Source organism: Hyaena hyaena, unplaced genomic scaffold (genome assembly GCF_003009895.1).
Source record: "Hyaena hyaena isolate Hyena2069 unplaced genomic scaffold, ASM300989v1 scaffold_7, whole genome shotgun sequence".
NCBI lineage: Eukaryota > Metazoa > Chordata > Mammalia > Carnivora > Hyaenidae > Hyaena > Hyaena hyaena.
Genome location: NW_024080639.1, coordinates 243,613 through 266,395, shown reverse-complemented (window position 1 = coordinate 266,395; position 22,783 = coordinate 243,613). Strand labels below are relative to the sequence as shown.

At 43.5% G+C, this 22,783-nt stretch overlaps 2 protein-coding genes across 3 annotated transcripts in view; both read left to right on the top strand.

Annotated features, from left to right (window-relative positions):
• Positions 1-20,166, top strand: part of LPCAT2 (lysophosphatidylcholine acyltransferase 2) — a 67,643-nt gene extending 47,477 nt beyond the window's left edge. The window contains exons 12-14 of one of the 2 annotated variants that reach the window (XM_039241692.1): positions 11,063-11,161; positions 15,340-15,475; positions 19,059-20,166. In XM_039241692.1, the coding sequence (XP_039097623.1) occupies positions 11,063-11,161; positions 15,340-15,475; positions 19,059-19,243 (420 nt within the window). In that variant the 3' untranslated portion in view covers positions 19,244-20,166. The remainder of the gene's footprint in view (positions 1-11,062; positions 11,162-15,339; positions 15,476-19,058) is intronic. The other variant, XM_039241698.1, reaches the window with a different exon arrangement.
• CAPNS2 (calpain small subunit 2) lies at positions 1,456-3,373 on the top strand. Its single transcript, XM_039241708.1, has one exon. The coding sequence runs from the start codon at positions 2,474-2,476 to the stop codon at positions 3,221-3,223; it is 750 nt and encodes a 249-aa protein (XP_039097639.1). The 5' UTR covers positions 1,456-2,473; the 3' UTR covers positions 3,224-3,373.
• Positions 20,167-22,783: the final 2,617 nt, after the last annotated feature.

Genomic DNA, 22,783 nt, shown 5'->3' with positions numbered 1-22,783 from the left:
CGGCTGTCACACGGCACTTCAAAGCCCTTTCCAGCCCGAGTCTGGTCTGGGGATCTGCGTTTATTGCCCATTGTGCCCGGCCATGGACTGTCATCATGTTGGTCTGTCACTTAAAGACCACACGTCCTGTTAGCCCCTCTGTATTTTGGCTGTGCTGTCTCTTCTCATCGGTCATCTGTTCGAAGAGCTCTGGGTAGCCCTGTAGGTAGGCCTGCACATGTGTAGGTAAATGCTCTCCTTGGCAGAATTCACCGTTTCCCTTTTGGGCACCCAGCATGCTTGATAATACAGCACCCCACCTTTCGTCAGTAGCCCACCTTCCCTGAAGTTTTCTTTCCTTATTGCGAGTGTTTTGTCTTTCAGAGGAATTCTGTGATACCTAAACACCAAAGAATGCTACATGCAAATGTAAGAGTTTAGTATTAATAGTAGAAATGTGAACACAGACATAAAGTTATAATTGCAACTAGTTTTCGGTGGGCGTCCTCGGTCCTTGAGCACAGCTGTCCTGATGTATATTCACCTCTGTATCCTAAACACTGAGTCCAAGTCCTGATACCTAACAAATGACATTGAGTCATTAGGAAGGAGGCAGAGAGATGGTATTACCATCATTTTGCAGATTTGAAATTGATTTCCAAAATGCTAAGGGATGTGATGATTTAGTTATTATGTCCTAGCCACCTTTCCCTGAGCTCACCAGCAGACCTTCCAGAGACCTCTGATGGGCTGGGGCCCTCCCTCTCTAGCTCGTATCTAAGATAGGGTCCCCCAGAGTATTGTGAGGGATTGCATGTCATAGACTGACTTCAGATACTTACCTAAAAAAATCAAAGCAAATCTCACAAATGCAAAAAAAAGCCAGACACAAAAATCAGTAATGAGGGGATAGTCTGTTATCATTAGGGAAATGCAAATCAAAACCCATAATGAGATATTAGCACCTCTGAGGCATTAGGATGGTCACTGTCAGGACAGCTGGAAGGAAGGGAGGGCAGGAAGAGGTGTTGTCTGGGGTGTGAAGTTGGAACCTCACGCACTGTTGGGGGAACTGTAAAATAGTAGAGCTACCATGGAAAACAGTATGGAGGCTCTTCAAAAAATCAGAAACCGAATTACCATATCATCCAACAGTTCTACTTCTGGGTAAATATTCCAAGGAATTGAAAGCAGGAACTTGAAGAAATACGTGTCCACCCACATTGATAGCATTATTCACAAAAGCAACCTCCCCAACAGATGAGTAGCTAAACAAAATGTGTTCTCCACATATAGTGGAATATTATTTAGCTGTAAAAAGGAAATTAAGTTCTGACACATGCTACAACATGGATGGACCTTGGACCCATCATGCTGGGTGAAATTAGCTGGTCACCCAAGGACAAGTCCTATGTGATTCCACTTACACGAGGTACACTAAAACAGTCAAGTCCATGGAGCCAAAAAGTAAGAATGGTGGTTGTCAGGGCCTGGCGGGAAGAAGGAATGGGGAGTTGGGATTTAACGGGGACAGAGCTTCAGTTTGGGAAGATGAAAAAGTTTCCGGAGATGGATGGTACAGATGGTCGCACGATAATATGAATATACCGAATGACATGGATCTGAGCTCTTAAAAACAGTTAGGATGGTAAATTCCATGTTCTATGTATTCCACCGCAGTTTTTAGAAACTTTAATTCAAATTTTAAAAACAAGGCACAAAGAAGTATATATTGTATGATTCCATTTATTTAAGGTACAGCAATCAGTCTATGGTGTTCACCATCAGAGTAGTGGTTACTCTTGGGAGGAAAGAGGTTCTGGGGTGTGGTAATATTCTATCTCTTGATCTGGCTGTGAAAACATGGGTGTGTACAGGGCATGAAATTCTCTGAGCTCTGCATATGCCTGTTACACTTCAGAAAAGATTCCAAAAGTGTAGATCATTAGACCAACATCAGACTACAGAGTCAGAGTCTCTAAGGATGGGTCCTGGGGACCCTGCATCTTAATCCCCCCTCCCTCTTCCAAGTTTTTCTTAGGAACATTGGACTTGGGGAATCTTTGCTAAAGGAAAGGGATTAGGGAACCATTCTCCCGTTCTGCCCTTACAACAAATCCTCCATCGGAAAAACATTTTTTGATATCTTTGAATCATTTAGCTTCTGTTAGGAAAATGCGTGTCATCTTTCAGATGTGGAGAAATCACTGGTGTACAGAAGCGTGTATTTTAATATATTACATTTTAAAATAGTATTTTTGGTAATTTGTCATGCACACAATAGCTTGGGAGTATTTTATCGAGGCCCTGTAAAAACTGGCAGGTGCTAGGACCTAATGGAAGTCAGGCATTCAGCAGGAGGGGCGTGGCGCCCTGTTAGCAGGTACAGAAAAGCCAGTTCTTCCACCTGTAAGCTAATGAGACTCCATTTCAGCTCTCTCCACACCATCTCCAAGATATCAGTCGCTTTACACTCACTTGTTAAACCAAAAGCATGTTTCTGGCAAAGGCTTTATTGGAAGGGGCCGATCGAGGTCTTGGGGAAGCTCTTGGAGGCCTTCTTGGAGGAGGTGGTCAGAGAAGAGGAGGAGGAGGAGGAAGAAATATTGGCGGGATAGTCGGAGGGATTGTAAATTTCATCAGCGAGGCTGCCGCAGCTCAGTACACCCCAGAGCCCCCTCCCACCCAACAGCATTTCACCAACGTGGAAGCCAACGAAAGCGAGGAGGTCCGTCGGTTTCGGCAACAGTTTGCACAGCTGGCGGGGCCAGACATGGAGGTGGGTGCCACCGACCTCATGAATATTCTCAACAAGGTCCTTTCTAAGCACAAGGATCTGAAGACGGACGGCTTTAGTCTCGACACCTGCCGGAGCATTGTGTCTGTGATGGACAGCGACGCGACCGGCAAGCTGGGCTTCGAGGAATTTAAGTACCTCTGGAACAACATCAGGAAGTGGCAGTGCGTTTATAGGCAGTATGACCGGGACCGTTCTGGGGCTCTGGGAAGCTCTCAGCTGCGAGGGGCTCTCCAGGCAGCGGGGTTCCAGCTGAATGAGCAGCTTTACCAGATGATCATCCGCCGGTATGCCGATGAGGATGGAAGCATGGATTTCAACAATTTCATCAGCTGCCTGGTCCGCCTGGATGCCATGTTCCGGGCCTTCAGGTCTCTGGATAGAGATGCAGATGGTCTAGTTCAAGTGTCCATCCAGGAATGGCTGCAGCTGACCATGTATTCCTGAGGTGGGCGCCCTCCCGGAGCACAGGGACTGCCGAAAGCCTAGCCATGCCGTCTGCACGGTGGCCGACACCTGGCCCACCAGCTGTCATTTCCTGCAAGCTCTTAAGCCACCTTGCATGCTTCTGAACCGGGGCTGCTCTTTGCCGCTTCATTAAAACAGATTTTTTTATGAAAGATGTTGAGTGGTTTGTATGTCAGCTTCTTGAGGTACTGGATACATATGGACATGTATGTGTATGTTGGGGGTTGGTGCAGGGCAGAGCCCCAACGGAGTGGATTTTAATAGGTCATCGCTTATTTGGTGAATGAGTTCCAAGGAGCAGGAAATTTGTTGTTGTTGAGGATGTAATTTTGAAAAACCCCTGGAATAAATCAAGAAAGCCCTCCAGAGATCTATTTTCCCTTTAAAAAGGTGAGGAGGAGGGAAGTTTGAAATCTGTTTTTCTCTAATTTCACATCTGCTCTTTTCATTATGTTAAAAAAAAAAAAAAAAAAAAAGATGTTTTCCTGGAAACCTATTTAACTGTATAGGAACAAGTTCAGAAATGAGGAAAGAAGCAGTGCCACATAAGGGAAGTATATATATATATGTTTTTAATGGTGGAGCGGCTCTCTAAAATTCCAGAAATTCTTGGATTCCTGTTTCTCTAGTAAAATAAGCATGCAGCAACTTTGTTTTGTGTTGGCGTATTTGTAAAGAGGGTCAGGGCATTGGAGAATGAGGGGCAGACCTGTAATCCAAACTGTCAGGCTTAATCATTCTTACATGCACTTAGTACAAAATCAGGCATGCCCAGCTCATGTTGGCCAGCTCTTGTCACATCTTGCCCTGCCTCAGAGCTTTTTGTTTTGTTCCTCTCGGAAAACTGCAGACGGAAGAAAAGTAAGCAAAGGAAAAACAAAGAAGAGCTTACGTAAGTTGTAATCAGTTATTTGGCATTTTAAGCAATATAGAGATATGTAAAGATTTATAAATATTGTTGACTGTTATTATCATAGTGGTTCTCAGCCCTGACTGCATTTCAGAATGACAGGGAGAGCTCTTCGTGGTTACTAATGCCTGACTCCGACTCCAAATGAGTTCAAGAAGAATCTATCTCTAGAGGTAGGGCCCAGAGATGAAGGTTATTTTTTTCTTATTTTTAAATGTTTATTTTTGAGAGAGAAAGAGAGAAAGAACACGAGCGGGAAAGGGGCAGAGAGAAAGAGAGAGAGACAGAATCTGAAGCAAGCTCCAGGCTCTGAGTTGTCAGCACAGAGCCCATTGTGGGGCTCGAACCCACGAAGTCGGACGCTTAACTGACTGAGCCACCCAGGTGCCCCGAAAAGATGAGTATTTTTAAAGCTCCCCAGGTGATTCCGGTGATCAGCCATGGTGGCCAGCCAGGGCAGGTGTGCCTTTCTCGAGTGTGGCCCTTGGTTTGGCTCTTCCATTTGACTCAGCTATGGGGGCTGTGTAGGCAAGTGCCCAGGCCCCTCGCCTGCTATTTAATTGGCCTCTACCCCTCCCGCTTCTCTGGCTGTTAATGCACTCCCTCTCTCTACGGCTATCTTGGAGGGTCCTCCTGTGTTTGAAGATAAATCTCCCTTCCTCTATCAACTCATTTAGAGGAAAGCATAACTATGGACTTGATAGAGGTCAATGCCACAGCTGCCGGTGAGAAATCCCCAGTGAAATTAGGAGAGGTCAGCATTTGGCCTCGTTACTCACCATCATCATCCTCGTGTAATATTTACGCACTGCCACGTGTGTATAATCCTGCACCGAACCAAGCACAGAGGCCACCACAGCCACCTCCCGAGAGGGACTTGTAACTTGAGCCTGCTCTGGTGTGCTGCTTACACCAGGGATGGCCATACCAGAACGAGGCTGATGCCAGCAACCACACGTTAATACCAGGATCACTATTTTAGAATCAACCCATTCAGATGTCAGGCATGAGTGTTGGAATACAGCCAAGAAAGGGGAAAGCCGCCAAGATGCCTTTTAAGGTCTCAGAATATCACGCTTATTGTTTAACCTTTCTACATGATGGTTGTAGAAAGGGCAACAGACCCGCACTTTTTCCCCCCTCACTTAATTCTAAATATTTTCTGAAAGTTAAGACAGGTACATCGCAAGGGAGGTAATATTAAGTATTTTCCTTGCTCCTCAGGGGTCAAGGGATTATCTGCCTTTCCGATTCTCTTCCTGACTGCATGGGGCAAAACATCCCGAGGGTACCTGCATTTCTCTTCTGGTCCCTTCTGAATTCGTAGAACAGTTGTACAGATAACCGCAGTCACTAGAGTAGACATTAGAAAATCCAGTCTCAACTTTGGATTTTTTTAAGTACCCCAAACTTGAAGCAACAGCCTGACAAGTGATTGAATTTCTTAGTTTTTATCCAACAGTTGATGTTTAAATTTTTTGTTTATTTTTGAGAGAGAGACAGAGAGAGAGTGTGTGCACAAGCAGGGGAGGGGCAGAGAGAGAGGGAGACACGGAATCAGAAGCAGGCTCCAGGCTCTGAGCTGTCAGCACAGAGGTGGACACAGGGCTCAAATTCATGGACTACAAGATCATGACCTGAGCTGAAGTCGGATGCTTAACTGACTGAGCCACCCAGGCACCCCTAAAGGCACATTTTTAGTGTAAGACGGAGTATTTACATGATAAACTTTTTAAAAATTACCATTTTTACATGGAAGACTACTTACAGCCTAAGACAAACATCTTTGATTCATATCACTCCATCCCATTATTTTTCACTTTCTAACATTAAGCAATACAATTGATGTTGTAAGTTGAAAATAATACTCAGTGAGGCACCTGAGTGGCTTAGTGCACTAAGTGTCTGATTCTTGATTTCAGCTCAGGTCATGACCTCATGGTTTATGGGACAGAAGCCTGCTTAGGATTCTCTCTCTCCCTCTTTCTGCCCCTCCCCTGCTCACTCCCACTCTCCCTCTCCCTCTCTCTCTAAAAATAAATAAATCAATAAATGTTTTTTTAAAAAGACAGAAGAATACCCAGTGATTTTTAAAAAGCATGTGAAACTGTATCATCTACACTTTGTAATTTCAAAATCTCCCATTTGATTTTGAAAAACATCTTTATCTTAATATAATCCATTGGATTCTTTAACCTGTAACAGCAGAAAAAAAGAGTTACATGCTCTGTACCTAAGAAAAGCAAACCTCTGAGAATATTCAAAATGTATACATCATCTTAAAGGTCACATTTTAAATATCTTTTGAGTAGTAGTGCATGTGTTTTTAAATCCTGATTTTTTTTTAAGTCAGAAATTTCATCGGTAATATCGCGCAACTAACTCACAATGGGGCTTTAAAAAATATTCACAGATGCACCTGCAGGGCCCTGATATTTTAACAAGCTATTGATCTTGAGGTGCTTTTAGAATTACTTCTTAAAAGTGTCTGTGTTTAACGCTAAGTGGATTAAAGCAATTTAATTCCTGGAAAATTGGTAATACAATTACAGAGGTGGGTAGAAACGCGCGCTTAATAAGAATATTCGAGTAAACAGAATGCCTCTTTCCAGACTCCTCTGGAAAACTGAGAATTTACTGTTTTTTAATAATAGAACTCCTTTGGATTTGTAGAGTATCTTCAAGGACTCAAAACCTTTCTCTGTTGGCCGGTGCTACTAAGTTTTGTTTTTATGCAAGCACTTTTAAATTATTTTGTTGGCATTGATGATCTCTCATCGGCACGGGCAATATCAGTGATAACACACCAAAGAGAATGTAGTCCTATCCTTGGGAGTTTACCATCTCAAAATGTATTCAGAACCATACCCTTAAATGTTGCTGGACTTCAAAGATTGTAAAACATATCTGGTTCTGTAGAAATAAAAATGTTGAATAAGTTCAACTATGAAAAGCTTTTGGGAATGGATACCTAAGAATCAGACACAGGAAAATCACCATTTGTCCCTCCTGCAGTTTTAAGTGGGCCATGTTTGAACATGTGGTCTGGAACTTCCCACTGGTCCTAGAAGCCAATCTAGAGTGACTCTCATTGGTCCTAGAAGCCAGTGTAGACTGACTGTGGGGCTGCCAGGTCGCAGGGATGCTGTGGTCACAGTGACCACTAGCCCTCGCTTCCATGCTCCTCTGACCCCGCTGACCACCAGGGAAGGGATGGGGCCCACCACCAGGAGCTTTAGCCAGGCTTGGCCACCCCTTCTATTTGCAGTGATCCAGCCCAAATCCGCGATTCCTACGTGGGGCAGTCCTGGCTTCCAGATTAGGACAGATTATGGAGGGATTAGGGTCACCTTCCGAAAAGATGGTCTCCTTTGAAATGTGGCCCTAAAATATTTTCAAGTCTAGATTTTTTTTTAAGTTTATAATTTTTCCAGAGAAGTTCAATAGGTTTTTAAAGAAAAGAACCACAGATTTGAGGATTAATCTTTATCATGGAACTGATTGGAAATTAAAAGATTAAAGGAGTATACTTGGTTGTGTACTTGTTTATTATTTGTTTTTGAATATATATTTTTAAACCACTTGCTTTTTTTTTTAATTTTTTTTTTATTTATTTCTAGGAGAGAGAGAGAGAGAGAGACAGTGTGAGCAGGGGAGGGTCAGAGAGAGAGGGAGATACAGACTCTAAAATAGGCTCCAGGCTCTGAGCTGGCAGTCAGCATAGAGCCCGACACGGGGCTCAAACCCACGAACCACGAGATCATGACCTAAGCGAAAATCGGACGCTTAACCGACTAAGCCACCCAGGCGCCCCTTAAACCACTTGCTTTAATTTGAATGATTGGGAATCTCATTACCTAAATTTTAACTGTAGTTAATGATAATAGCAAGTTTTGTGATGTCAAGTAAAGTGGAATAGAGCCCCACATCAGGCTCTGCATTGACAGTGCAGGGCCTGCTTGGGATTCTCTCTATGCCCCTCCCCTGCTCTCTCTCTCAAAATAAATAAATAACTGTTTTTTAAAAAGAGAAAAGATTACTCAGCAGTTTTTTAAAAGCATGTGAAATTGTACCATGTGAAAATTTCAAAATCTCCCTTTTTTTATAAGTAAAAATGAATTCATTTTTTTATTAGTAAAAATGAATTAATCGAATGAGCGATTTCTAAGATTCCTTCCAGTTCCAAGTCTTATCGTTTTAAAGTTGGGAACTTAACAGTGTATTGTTTTATTAATCCGATAATAAAATCCCTAAGAATGATTCCCATGCTTCTTTCCCCTTCTCACATTACTAAGATGAAAATTTAACATATAATTTCTCATGTGATTGACTATCAAAGGTCTGCTTCTTTTTGTCAGCCAAAACCATTCATAGATAAGAGGTCCAGAATATTACTTTGCTTTGTGAATAGTGGTAACGTGAAGAGACCTTTATATTTCTCTTTCTCTATCCGAAAAATGAGTTCTATTGCTTGGCCTGTGTTTTGCATAGGGTTCGGTGGTAAAGATAAAAACCGGATGCCTCACAATAAAGAGACAACATAAATTTAAAAGCATAGTCCCCGTCATACAATCTATGATGTATTCAGTGTCCACAGACCATTCTTCTATCTGTTCTTCAGAACTTCTATTTCAAGGCCCCTATGTTGCTTCATCGAGAAAGCCAATTGCGGAACAACTGTGCCTATATTGAACAATACATATATGGTTCAGAAAGTTGCTGGGCCTCCCAGGCTGATGAACAGCTGCCCCCATGGTGCGTAGGGAAGTAAAATGGTGCTGGCCCAAGAAGAAAATAATGTCACTCAAAACTCTACCATTTCTGAGATTTCTGGGGTGATGAAAACGCTGTAGATAATTCATTGTGGCAGTGGTGGTTACCCTGGCATATACATTTGTCAAAGCACATCAACTGCACACTTAAAATGAGTGCTTTTCATCAAATGCAAATGATACATTTTTTTAAGTTAACGCTTTTTCGAACAAATCAAGAAGACAATCCCCTTATAGATAACCAGACAAAAATGGAAGTCAGAGGACCTGAGTTTTTGTCTCCAGAATAAACTGTGTTACTTAAGGGAAGTCTTGAAATGTCTTTTGTTTTTATTTTCTCTGATGGGAAAGGGAAGTTAAATTGCTTCTCCTTTTAGTCTTGCCCTGCAGTAAGATAAAGTGGTAAGGTAAAAGTGGCTCTTGATCTTTTGAGTCTTGGTTGCTTTGAGAAGCAGGCAAAAGCTGCAATTTTCTTCCCTAGAAAAATGCACACACAGGGGCGTCTGGGTGGCTTAGTCAGTTTAGTGTCTGACTTCGGCTCAGGTCATGACCTCGTGGTTTGTGAGTTTGAGTCCTTCATCGGGCTCTGTGCTGACAGTTCAGAGCCTTGAGCCTGCTTCAGATTCTGTGTCTCCCTCTCTTTCTGCTCCTTCCCTGCTCACTCTCTGTTTCTCTCTCTCCCTCAAAAATAAGGAAATATTAAAAAAAAATTTTTAATGAAAAATATTTTAAAAAAAGAAAAATGCACACACAAAAACTGCATACCACTTCAGGGGCTTTGCAGCCTCCCCTTTCCCCAAGCTCATTCATAAAACCCCAGTGAAGAACACTTGCTTCAGTTTTATTTATTAATTTTTAAAGTTTTTATTTATTTTTTAATGAGAGAGAGAAAGAGTGCAAGGGAGGAGGGAGAGAATCCCAAGCAGGTTTTGCACTGTCATAGCCCGACATGGGGCTCAGTCTCACGAACCATGGGACAATGACCTGAGCTGAAATCCAGAGTCAGACACTTAACCATCTGAGCCACCCAGCTGCCCCACTTGCTTTAGTTGTTAAAGTGAACTCAAAGTAGTAGGTAAGAGTCAAGGAGTAAAAGGCAGTATTGTTTTTAGCTCCTATCTACGTGTGCTAAGCAATGGAAATACGGTGCCACACAGAGACAGCAATCCTTGCCCCAAAGGAACTCCTGATGGTTGAAACGTAGATACTCAGTCACAGTTAAAGATTACACTCTTGGTGACGCCAAACATCATTTGTTCTTCTGCGAAGTACCACACTCGCTCTTTCGTTACCAGTTCACACTCATTCTGGGAATTCATCACTTGAAGACTTTGCTGTCCAAATGCTTCTAATATCTGGAATTATAATCATAGGGGCCTATTTACAGTTCTCGGAATTTCCTTCTCCCCATTTCATCCTCAGTGTTCCTGTCTGGGTGAGTAATTCACGTGTAGGAACTAGGGACCAGTGCATTCAGCCAACCTGGGTTAGAATTATCAACACCTTCTCTTATACTGCCATGAAACACCTCCTGAGGTATAAAGATACTAATACACTAGCTAGATGCTTAAAAGTTCTGCGTCTCCTGGGGCCTCACATCACCACATGGCCATTGAAGTCATTCAGGTTGGCTCACTTGCTCCTGGCTTATTGCAGATCAAGCCTGCAAGGAAGAAAGAATCTCTCTGCAATTATTGCCTGAGTCTGCCCTTTCCTTTCCCTTCCATTGGCTATACAGAGATGGTTGTGTAGTGACCTTAGTCACCCTTTAGTGATCTGTTGGCGTTGGCCATCATGGCAGGGCCACCACCAAGATCCTAGATCCTGCCTGGAAGAGGTACTTCCATGAGAGCTCAGCTCAAGAACCCATGCTGGGCGCCCCAGAGCCTCTCTACAGGGCCTCAATGATTAGATGTTCATATTGATTACAGAACAGAAATATACTTTTCCTCCTTCTGAATTGGGAATGGGCAGGCCACTTGCCTGCTGTTCCCTCTCAGTAGAAACCTTTCTCCAAGTAGGCTCGCTGCATGACGGCATCAAGCTGGGTGACATACCTGGATGTCACCTCTGTGCTGTGATTACTAGTAATTCAACTGGTGGCCCTGCTCATTGACTCTTCCCCTCCTTTCACAGAACCATGATGGCAGCATTGACTTCCGAGAATATGTGATTGGTCTGGCTGTCCTGTGTCACCCTGCCAACACGGAGGACATCATCCAAGTGGCATTTAAGGTACTGTCAGCCCCGCTGAAAGCATCTTCGTCTGCCTCGGGAACAAGTGTTGACTCTAAGTGTATTATTTGAAAACCAGTGAATCCATTACCCGAGTTTATAGATCTGCTGGGACGTGTACACAGGGGTAAATGTGATTAACACAATTGCCACTGAGAATAAAGAAAACACAAGCATCCGGTTAGGCAGAAAAGGAAGTCTTTGGCAGAAGCTTCATTAATGGCATCAAAATTGAAGAGCAGGTGAATTTAACAAATTCGCTTTAAAAATTATTTCTTCCCAGCCTGTCCGTTTCAGAGCCTCAAAGTGCGGTGTCTAAGTAAACACCACCTGCCACCCGTCATCCTGATTTACCATCCGGAAAGTTCTCCTCTATCCTCACATTTTCTCCCTCTGTGTGTCAGAGCTATTTTAAGCTATTCCGTCTTTTCCTGATGGAATTTATTTTGTTGTGGGATGTCAGGTGAGCGTCCTGCTCAACCCGAGTTTAGCCACCCTGTGTGTTTTCCAGGGGCATGGCGTGTACTTTCCCAGCAATATCAGGGAAGGGGGGCGGGGCAGAGGAATAACACCATGGCCCCGGCCTCGGCCTCAGAAGAGTCTGGGTTTGAACTGTGATGACCCCGCCTCCCATTTATTGCCTACGTGCCCAAGAGGAGAGGGAAGAATACATTCCCAAAGTGGTTTTGCTGTTTCTGAGATAAAAGGTGCTTCATCTACTTAATTTTATGTAGGATGTTCCCTTCCATTTCTAAGGCGGTGTCGTCTGCTCTCAAGGAAAGCAAAGACTCGATCCCCTGTTTGTCTTGGTACCAAGCTGCGTGTATTGAGTCATCCTTCAGCCACGCGGTGGTCTCTCTGCTCCCGCCCACTGTGACCACCGAGGACCTGCCCTGTTCCTGTTCCCTACCTCCCTCTCTTCCTGATTTTCTCAGAAGAACATCCCACAAGCTTTTCTTTCCCCTTTATTGTTTAGAGAGACTCCTCCTCCGAGAGTCCTTTCTCGCGTTTTAGGGGCCACCATGGCAAGCCTCAAGAACGTTCATGTGCCCTGTCATTGACGGCGAAGTCCCCAACCCAACTTTTTACCTCAGATCCGTTAAAACTGAGTTAACTGTTGGGCCTCTAAAGATCCCAAGTGTTTGATGCTTAGCAGATGGTCAGAAGGCAACGGCCAGAACTTTTTCCAAGTTTAAAACGTTTGGCTTTTACGGACTTATTCATCACAAAACCTAAAATTATACACATAGCTAACTGATTCCAATCCAGATATTTCTGTTTCTGTTTTGGGACTGCATCCATAATAATAAGTTTGGCTGAGCAAACGGTCACTTTTGGTTCACCGATGAAAGACCCGGTAGAAAATCTGGACCTCAGTCACAGTAATTATTGTTTTTAAAGACATCCTGAGATCTCTCTCTCTAGCCTTGACCTCGGTTTGGTGCAGAGGCAGGCAAGGAGGACCTGAACCTATAATTAACTCTTTTTCCTGTAAGGCAAGGGTCCTGCTTTCCTTTGGTTATTTTTCAAAACTTTTTCAGGTGTGTTCGATGTTTCAAAAATATTTTGCCACATTTTATGTTCCATTTAGTGTTATCCATTGATACGTACAGGATTCTGTCATATCCTTGTACTTGGGAAGCGCTTCCCAATTAACTCCCTGTCCTTGACCTCATTCCACAATCACAGTGGCCTGCGGAGGTAGAGTTCTTCAGCCGTGAGCAATGGGCATAGAAAATCACCATATGGCTGGGGAGGGGGCTCAAGGGTGGATTTAGAGGCAGCGACTCCAGAGGCGCCAGCTGTAGGGACTGCTCTGCAGTTAGAATGAGCAACTCCAATTATGTCCTCTGTTGCAGTCCAGGGAGGGTCCAACTGGGCTTGCTGGAAAGAGCGTGTGCTTGCTGGAAAGACAGGGTGTTTTGGGTAAGAGTCCCACCATATTCCGTGCGGAGGGGAGATACCACGCCCCCGGAGGAAACTGGGGTGTTGAGCTTCCTACCAGAGCCTGGAGTGGGGGATTTACTCTGCAGCAGGGAGACTATTGGGAGCGATGAGTAATTGAGGGAAATTGAACATTTCAGTGAGGGGCGCAGCCTGGAGTAGTCATGATGGAGAGATGTAATAGCCCCTAGTATGGACACGTGAAGGGAATTTCCACAGAAGGGAGAGCCACCAAAGCACCAAATGTGACAGATGAATTGCTGAGGAGTGTTTAGGAATGGAAGGCCTCGGAAGGAAGCTTAGCGCTTGTGAGGAGCGGGGTGTGACCCACTGCTGAGCCCTGGGCTACCCTCTGCGTAAACAAACGCTAATTCACTTTTCACTGTGGCACTGTCTTTTCCCTCATATTGGGGCTGAGTAACAGAAAATGGAGAAGTCCCTGCTTTCTCAGCTCGGGCAGCAAATCACCACCCTCCAGTGCCAGAGTTCCCCTCCCAGACTAACGGACAGTTCAGACACTAGTCAACTTGTGCCTGTTGTTCACGATGATCACACCTTCTGTAATGCCCGTTGGTTTTCTGGTATTGATCGTGTGTTTGGTCGAAGTAGAGACCTTAATGGCAGGCACTGTTGTCTGCCTGGATTTGGATGCTGGGGGTACCACCGACCACTTGTGTGGCCTTGGGGAAGTGACCTAGCTGTCTCAGGCCTCATCAGCTTTCTTGTGCGGAAGATTGAGCTAATGCCGGCACCTACCCTGGCCAGGACCCCGTGAGGGTGCAATTGGTGAACACAAGTAAACAACACTTCTGATCAGTGCCTGCAGAGAATCAGTACGTACATCATTTGAAAACGTTAATGCCCAAGAGAAGATTTTAAATATGGGGTATTAATTATCTAACAATGATCACCGTTTTGGCACTTGACTTTCAACCTATCTCACTTACTGCCTTTTCCCCTCGGCCTATAAACTCGCTGAGTTTTTGTCAGCCTCCTTTTGTGCTTGGCCAATGCCCCGTTTGCCTCCTTCCTGTTACCTCACGGTCTCCCGAAGAGCCCATGCCTGCTGCCTCCACTGCTCACCTCTCCTCATTCCTGGTTTCCCAGCACCACCTGAGCTCTGGTTCCCTGAAACTGTGTGTCCTAAAGTCATCCAGACCTCCTGACTCCGAGACCCAGCAAACTTTCTGGCTTCCTGCCTGGCCTCGCTGTGGTGTTCTACCCTGTGGGCCGTTACTTCATCTCCTCCTCCCCCTTGACCCCTCCCGCTCAGGTTTTACCTCTCCAGGTCCTGCTCTTGATCTCACCGGGCACCTGTTCTCCCGTGCTTGGCAGGGTGCCCCACTTCATCGCAGGTGCCCAGGCTGGAGCACCCCAGCCCGGTCTTGCTCCGTCCTGTCCGTCCCCACGGGCTCTGCCTCTGCTTCCTTGTAAATCCTGCCCCATCCTGCCCTTCCCGCTTCTCCACCTCATACTCTTTTTGTAAGTTAGTTTGTTTATTTAGAGGGAGAGAGAGTGTGTGTGCGAGCATGAGTGGGGGAGGGGCAGAGGATGAGGGAGAGAAGGGAACCCTAAGCAGTCTCTCCACTGACAGCGTGTTGGTGATGCAGGACTCCATCTCATGAACTGTGAGACCATGACCTAAGCCGAGATCAAGAGTCTGATGCTTAACCGACGGAGCCCCCCAGGCGCCCCTCCACTCCACACTCTTAATTGGCTCTCCCGCCTCTAGTCTTTCCAACCTTCCGACGCCAATCCATCCTCCATGCTCTGGATTCACCACGCATCCCCCACCATCATAATCCCACAGGGTTAGGCGAGGCGTCACACATCCCTCATGGCATGAGTCCTGCTTGTCTGTCAGGCTCGTGGTTCGAGCCCCTGGCACTCACCTGCCAGTGCTTGTATGTTCCAGGAATATCTCTTTGTGTTCTAAGACCCAACTCGTGTCAGCTGGGTAAAGCTTCTCCTGACGTCTCCCATGGGATTCCTCTTGTTCTCCACAGGACTCCCACGTCCCCAGAACTTACTGTCGTCGTCTCTCATGTCTTAATCCTGTCTCTTTCCACGCCGGAGCTGCACGGGCAGCAGAGAGCATTCTTCCTTCACGCACATCTCGCTCGCCCTTGCTCGCACGATCACTGTTGGAATTATTAACGGTTTTCTGCAATTCCTCCACACCATTTCCATCCTGCTGGCACTCAGTCTTCTATTTTATCTTCTTCTTCCTTCAGCTCTTTGATCTTGATGAGGATGGCTACATCACAGAGGAAGAGTTTTCCACCATTTTGCAGGCCTCCCTCGGGGTGCCCGACCTGGATGTTTCTGGTCTCTTCCAGGAAATAGCCCAGGGAGATTCTGTGTCCTATGGTGAGTAGGCAGCTTGGTTTCCGCTTTCGTTTACCCGGAGGCCTCCTGACTTCGGACGGACACTCAAGCGGAAGGCCACTAATTCTATTAACAGAAATAAGGGCAATAATGATGTTTACAGTAATAATAGGAGTAGTGGTATGGGAGTAGCTAATAACCAAGGGCTTAGATGCTAAGCGCTCTTCTAAACATTTTTTAATAAATCTTTATTGCAGGCCTGTTTAATCAGCATTCTTAATTATTATTTGATTGAGATGCATAGAATTTAAATAACTTACCCAAGGTCATCAGCTAGAGTGTGTCAGAGGCAGGATTCAAAAGCCAGGATAGTCTGGTTTTAGAGCCTGGACCTCTGCCCTCCCCGCCTTACCTGTCACCTGCTGCCCCTCCTGGCAGGGCCTTTTCCCTTGTGCTATCTCCTTGGCCAAGCAAAACTGAGCAAGTCAACGGAAGCAGGTGTGACCACAGTAGAGGGGTAGGGACTGGGGAACCAGCATGGATGGTAGCAGCTAAAGCGTCTCTTGGTGTTCACCGTTAGCAGCTTAGGTAAACTTTCACGTGGGTTCGTTTTCTCCCATGTCGATGGCACCCCTGCGAAGTTGGGACCATCAAGGCAGAAGAAGACCCTGTGGCCAAATGGCTGGTGCAGCCATCAGTGACCAAGCTTTCTCCGGATGGCTTGAGTCCACACGTCAAAACAAGCCCCCTAGGGCTGAAGGCTAGTGCCTCCGTTTCCAAGCATTTCCCAATACGTTTACCGAGAAACACCTGAGTGGAGAGGCCCCAGGTGACTCTTGCTTTGCCCTTGGCTTTGCTGTGCCATTCACATCAAGGTGGCTTAAGTCCCCGCGCCTTTTCCTGCAGGCTGCAGGGGGATTCCTCTTGAAGGCCTCTTTCCTTAGCATGCAAAGAGTTTCAGCTTGTTAACTTTCATGGGATGAGGGAATTAGATCACAAACTTCTTTTACTCTCTGGTTTTAATTATTATCATTCTGCCTGCCCTTCATTCTATTTTAGGTAATTAAATGCCTGGGGCACTTACTCTAATGAGTTCATGGAAGGAAGGAAGGAAGGAAGGAAAGAAGGAAGGAAGGAAGGAAGGAAGGAAGGAAGGAAGGAAGGAAGGAAGGAAGGGGAAGAAGGAGAGAGGGAGGGGGGGACGGAGGGAGGGAGGGAGGGACGGAGGGAGGGAGGGAGGGAAGGAAGGAGGAACAATAAGTACATCCTGAGATAAAATGTATGAGTCATAAGCCCCATGTGTGCGAATTCTCTAACCATTTTCCTTTCACAAGTAAGACTGTTTATTGCTCTGAGCGGCCAAATTCTGAATAACCATTTGGAGTAACTATTTCAGTGGAAGTTACGCCAAAAATGATTTGTTAGGTAGTCATAACTTTACCCGTCAATTTTAATAATTTTATCTGCTTTGTTTTTCAGTGTTTAATCTTTTTCTTTCTGAGAAGACAGAATATCTCCCTTCCCCCAATTTCCTTTTTTTTTTTTTTTTTTTTTGCAGGACTGTTTGGAGGCATTTAAGTATGATTTTATAAAAGAATAGCTATTGAAATGTATCAGGATGTGACCATTTAAATAGTTTTCCTTCTCGGTTTTCCATTAGCCAAATTCATGCCCAAATTCCACAGGTTAGCCAGTTCACAGCACTTCTTCTAGAAAGGAGTCACTTTTTAATGTCAGTGACGTCCCCAAAGAGGACAGAGACCTTGACTTTTCTGATTGAGCACAGGTCTTGAAAGACAGACCTTGGTTTCAGTAGATCACCTCTCCTGTTCACTTTCCATAAAAGTCACGTAAGTCCTCTGTGCCTTCATCACTGAGACAGACTCCTGCAGATGAATCTTTGTTTTGGATGTTAAGAAAGAACATTCAAAGAACATGTTAATAGCTCGCCTGATTCGGAAACAGAAAGTGGTCTACGAATGCAAATTACTATTGCTGTTGCAAAGCATGATTCGGGCTCAGTCTGGCAGCTTCCTCATCTCTGAGACCTATTTCTTTCTCCAGGAGTTGCTAGTTAGTCTAACGTGCTGTGAAATAGACTCCGGGTCATCAAAGGATTTTTAAAAAATAAATAGAAATAGAACATGGGGTTAAAAATCCTTTTATTTGAACAGCTCACTGATTCGAAGCCTAGGCTCCTTTTCCTCAGTAAAGTTTTCTCCATCCAAACAAAAAAGGGTAGAGGGACTTCAGAACTGAGGGTAGCATCATACTTCAGAAACTTCAGGTTATCGGAGGCTTGACGTTCAAACTCTGATGGTTAACTTCGTTAGCCTTCTAAACCTCCCCCTCAGTTCCTAAATCCAAAGCACCAAAGATAGAAAGAGGCAAACGCTCAGGGGTCTTATGATATGATGATTATACATTGTACCCTCTACTTGTCTTTATCAATCACATGTCAGGGCCCAGCTTCTCAAGACTGTGAATGTGGCTGCCAGAATTAAAGGATAAAATAATTTGAAAAGCCAGTAATAAAAAGTCATGAGCAATAGCAGAAAATTGAATGAAACATAAACATAGAGCATCACAAGCTTTTGTAGAGTGAATATTTATGTTACCACTGTTCAGGTCAAGAAATAGAGCTTTTTGGGGGGCTCAGTCAGTTGAGAGCCTGACTCTTGTTTTGGCTCAGGTTATGATCACACACGGTTCATGTATTCAATTTCTGCATGGGGCTCTGCGCTGTCAGCTTGGGAATTTCTTTCTCCCAATCGCCCTGCCCTCCCCCCCCCCCCAGCTCTCTCTGTCTCTCTCTCTCTGTCTCTTCATTTCTCAAAATAAATAAATAAACTTAAAAAAAGAGAGAAATAGAGCTTTTTAGGAAACCCTTGTACACCTTCCCAGGGACGACCCGTTTTTCTCTCCTAAAGCAGGCATGACTGACCTGACTTTAAAAGTCCCCCAACATGGGGTTCGTTCTCACAAACCATGAGATCTTGGCCTGAGCCAAAGTCAAGATGAGACGCTCACCCTACTGAGCTACCCAGACGTGCCTAGCTAACCTGATGTTCAAGGACTCTCTACCTTGCTTTACTTTTTAGCATTTCACCACAAAAGTACAATCTTTAAATATTATGTGTTAGCTCTGGCTGAGTTTTCGAACTTCATATAATGGACTCATACAAACGTGTTCTTTTGTATTTGGCTGTTTTCATTCAACATTGTGGCTTTGAGATCCGTCCACATTGCTACAACACACCTGTTTGTTCATCTTCTTTGCCGTCCAGCTGTGCATCACCATTTCTGCTGTTGATAGACTTGAGTCATTTCCACTGTTCACCTGTCATAATTAATATCGCTGTAAACATTCCGATTCCTGTCTCCCAGAAAACAGCAAGCACAAATTTCTCTAGGTTGTGTACTTCGGAATAGAATCAACAGGTCATGGAGCAGGTACATCCTCAGTTCTCCTAGAGGATGGGGAACCTATCTTCCAAAGTGGCTGTATAATTTGTAAGAGTCGAGTAATAGGGTTTTGCAATAATCATATCATGGAGGTCCTATATTAATCTGCGTCATGCCAAAAGATTTGTCTCTATTTATTGGATTTTTTTCTCTTTTCTAGAGGAATTTAAATGTTTTGCCCTAAAGCATCCACAATATGCTAAGATATTTACAACCTACTTAGACCTCCAGACGTGCCATGTCTTTTCATTGCCGAAAGAAGTCCAGGCAGCTCCCTTGATGGCCAGCAATAAAGTCAGTCCCGAAAATCTTGACGAGAGCACCTCAGACAAAAAAGATGATTGAAAGCAAATCTTCACAATAAGGAAAGTCATTTACTTGAAATCATAAAGGCATTTATTGATAGTATTTTCAGTGTGACTTTTGAGTAACGATGATGTTTAAAATGGAAAGCTTTTTTTAAAATAAAAATGATAGACTTTTTTATTAAAATGCTTTTATTCTTACATATGTATATGAAGTAAGATTCCCTCTCTTTTATGTTGTATTGTGCTGTACTGATTGGTTTACTGGGGATAAATATGTATTTATGGATTTCCCAGCTTAATTTGCATATGCAAACGAATGCAGTGATCTCACTTATTTTCTGATGAGCACTAATCAACACTGTAAAAAGTTCTAAAGAGGTAAGAACTTTTTAAATCTACTTCCCTCTAAAGAAATGAAGTAATACTGTTATCTCGAATCCCTTCCTGTTCTGGAAATAAGAGCGAGAAGTCTAAGGAACATCGTGGAATTTCATGCCTTTAACTACACAGACGCTTTATTTCTATTTCCAATTCAGTTTCTTGGATCACTGAATATGATGGATTGGAAGGGAGAGCTTCGTTAACTCAATGAGACTTCTTAAAACTCATATTCTCTCTATTGCATTTTCACTGAAGATTCCCTTAACCACCTGCTAAGGAAATTATACCATTTTGTGTGATCTACAGTTTAGAACTTTGTTTTAAAGACTCAGGCTATGGCCAAAGGCTAAGTGAGAATTGCTTTATTGCAGATCACCTTAATAACCTGCTGAGAAAACGAATCATTTGCCACAGAGTCTAGCTTGACTTGCATAGTTCAGAATGTGGGGCTTGCCCACTAAATGAGTCAGATCTGCTCTATTTATATAATAAGTATTAGAATTAACACATATTACTGTCCAAGTGGGAGGGTAAGTGTCCTCACAAATCTTACAGCTTGTCTTAGATTTATCTACAGGGAAAACACAAAAGATTCCAAAGTATCAAAAGCTAGGGAATCTGAAAGCCTACTTTACTAATATAAGGAATTTAACCCCCATGCAGGAGTCTGGTGGCGACCTCTTTCCTTTAGATTAAGCAGTAACTTCCTTCAAGTGCCAGTTTGGTTGGATGTCATGCATCATACGTATGGTTAATATCACCTGGGTTTGGAATTTTGAACAAAGAAGCAATTAATCTAATGTACAAAAATAGTTGGTTCACTTCTGAATTCTGTCTTCGAATCCAAATCTCTTTGTTTTGGCTGTGTTTCTGAATATACTGGTAATTTACCCCCCCTCCAACCTCATTTTTTAAAGCTACTTTTAAAGTTGGGGAAGTCTCATCAGAGGTGAGTCATCACTTCAAACTAGGCTTACACACGAAGCAGTTAGTGTTCTAATTTAATGAGTGAATTTGGATAATTGCTTACCGAAATGTTTTATACCTAAGTATGTATAATTGTTTGCTTTTTCATATGTCTTAATGCTGTTTAGACAAAGCACTGAATGAGCTGAAAACCATTGCTTAAGTAATTAGAAAAGTACCTCTCTATAATAGTGTCTGAGTATGCAGTGGAATGCATGTACTACTTAGGTACCGTGATCGCCTTGTATTCTAGAAAGGCTGCATATTACTCCTATTAGTTATGAAAAAGTAGCATTATAAATGGAAAGTTTTCTAGGAGGTTCCTGAAAATGATCCCAATGTTTTCCCATTTTAAAACAATATTTTATGCTCCTTAAATCCACTTCTGCCAATGTAATATTCCTATTTTATTATGTTACTGAATAAATAAACTCGCTACATAAAATTCTTGGCAATTAAAAAATTCTGGTTTTGCCATTTTGTCTCAAAGGTAATATACCCTTTTAATATCATGGTTTGAATGTGTTTGCATATTTATGAATGTGATTAATCATTCTGTTTGCTGTTAAGCTTTTTGAAATGTCAGGCATGATCTTACTCTAATGAAAAACTCAAATTTTAGCTAAAGGTGCAATAGGTCCTATTCTTAAAGAAGCTGACTTTTGACCAGTGGGATGTGTATAATAACACAGTCGAGGTCATCAGTATCCATACAGTCGAGGCCTCTTCTTTAAGCCAAAGCCATCATAACAAAGATTTCCTTCAAAGAGGCTTTTCTCCTCTTAGAACTTGAAGTAAGGAATTAAATTTCATTAACTCAGTTAATGCACTTTGGTTTCCTATAATAGTTTGGGCGGGAAAAAAGCTATTCTCTGAAAGGAAAAATACTAGATCCTGAGATCTAAAAATTATAGGGGCACCTGAGTGGCTCGGTCAGTTGGTTAAGCATCTGACTCCTGATTTCAGCTCAGGTCATGATCTTGTGGTTTCATGAGCTTGAGCCCCGCAGTGGGTTCCTCACTGGCAGTGTGGAGCCTGCTTGGGATTCTCTCTCTCTTCCTCTCCCTCTGTCCCTCCCACTCTCTCTCTGCCCCTCCACCTCACTCTCTCTCTCTCTCTCTCTCTCTCAAAATAAATAAATAAATAAAACTTTAAAAAATTAAAAAAACAAAAACCCATAAAGATTTTGATCAGAGCAGTTCCGTTAAAGGACAATGATGTGCTGAATGCTTATAGACCAAATCGCTGGCTATGCGTATTTCATACTCCTCTGCCACTGCTTCTAGAGTTCTGGAAGGCTGGCCATGATTGCTAAAAGTGGTGCCTGTCATGGATATTTCAAAGAGACTGCCTCCCTTTTAGAAGACGTATGGTCTGCTGTCCGCGTGAGGCATGAGCAGGACAGATATCTGATTCCCAGACTCAGGAACCCTCCCCTCCACACGACTGCAGATGCAAGATGGGGAAATGGCACACCAGGCGAGGTGGACAGGTGGGCTCCCTACCACAAAAGTCTGCGTGTAGTTGTTTGTATATACCAATCACCAAAGAGGATAAAAAGCCACCAGGAAGCAGACGTACTGACATTCTCCCCCCTTCCTTTCTGTTCTCTTGAATAGACTTCAATTTTTGTTGGTGTTAAACCCTTGTACCGAAGGATGAAATCAGTACTACTTATGGTTTGGTAGAGGTGAAGGCCCTCCCAAGGCTCCTGATAGGTTTCCAATACACATGTCACAAACCTGAGTAAATAGCATCAGAACCTGAAAAGCACGTGTCCCTTTTAGTGCATTCAACTCAGAACTCGGTTCCAGGTCCTAAGCAGACTTCTCGGGTGTGTGTGTAGGGAGCAGCATGTTCAAACCAGCTGTCTCCCTCCACTGGGATACCAGCTCACTCGTTTTCCCAACGTGAACCTTATCATTTTCTTATCATTCTTATGAAAGAATCTGTGTACATGAGAAAAGATAAAAAACGAGAGAAAAGAATAAACAGAAAAATCACGGTAGCGTCCACCACCCCAAATCTGCAATTATTAAAGTTTTGACATGTTTTATTTCATCTTTTTTTCTAAATATTCTTAATTCTCAAGATAACAACGCATATGTTATTCACACTCTACTGTTTGACTTGGAATATAACATGTTACAAAGTCATTAAATTTTTCTGGAAATGTGAATTTTTCTGTGTACCTAGTATTTCTTCAGATAGTGCTAAGATAATGTATGTG

Coding starts and splice junctions, on each gene's coding strand:
- CAPNS2 (XM_039241708.1), top strand. CDS start 2,474: ATGTTTCTGGCAAAGGCTTTATTGGAAGGGGCCGATCGAGGTCTTGGG.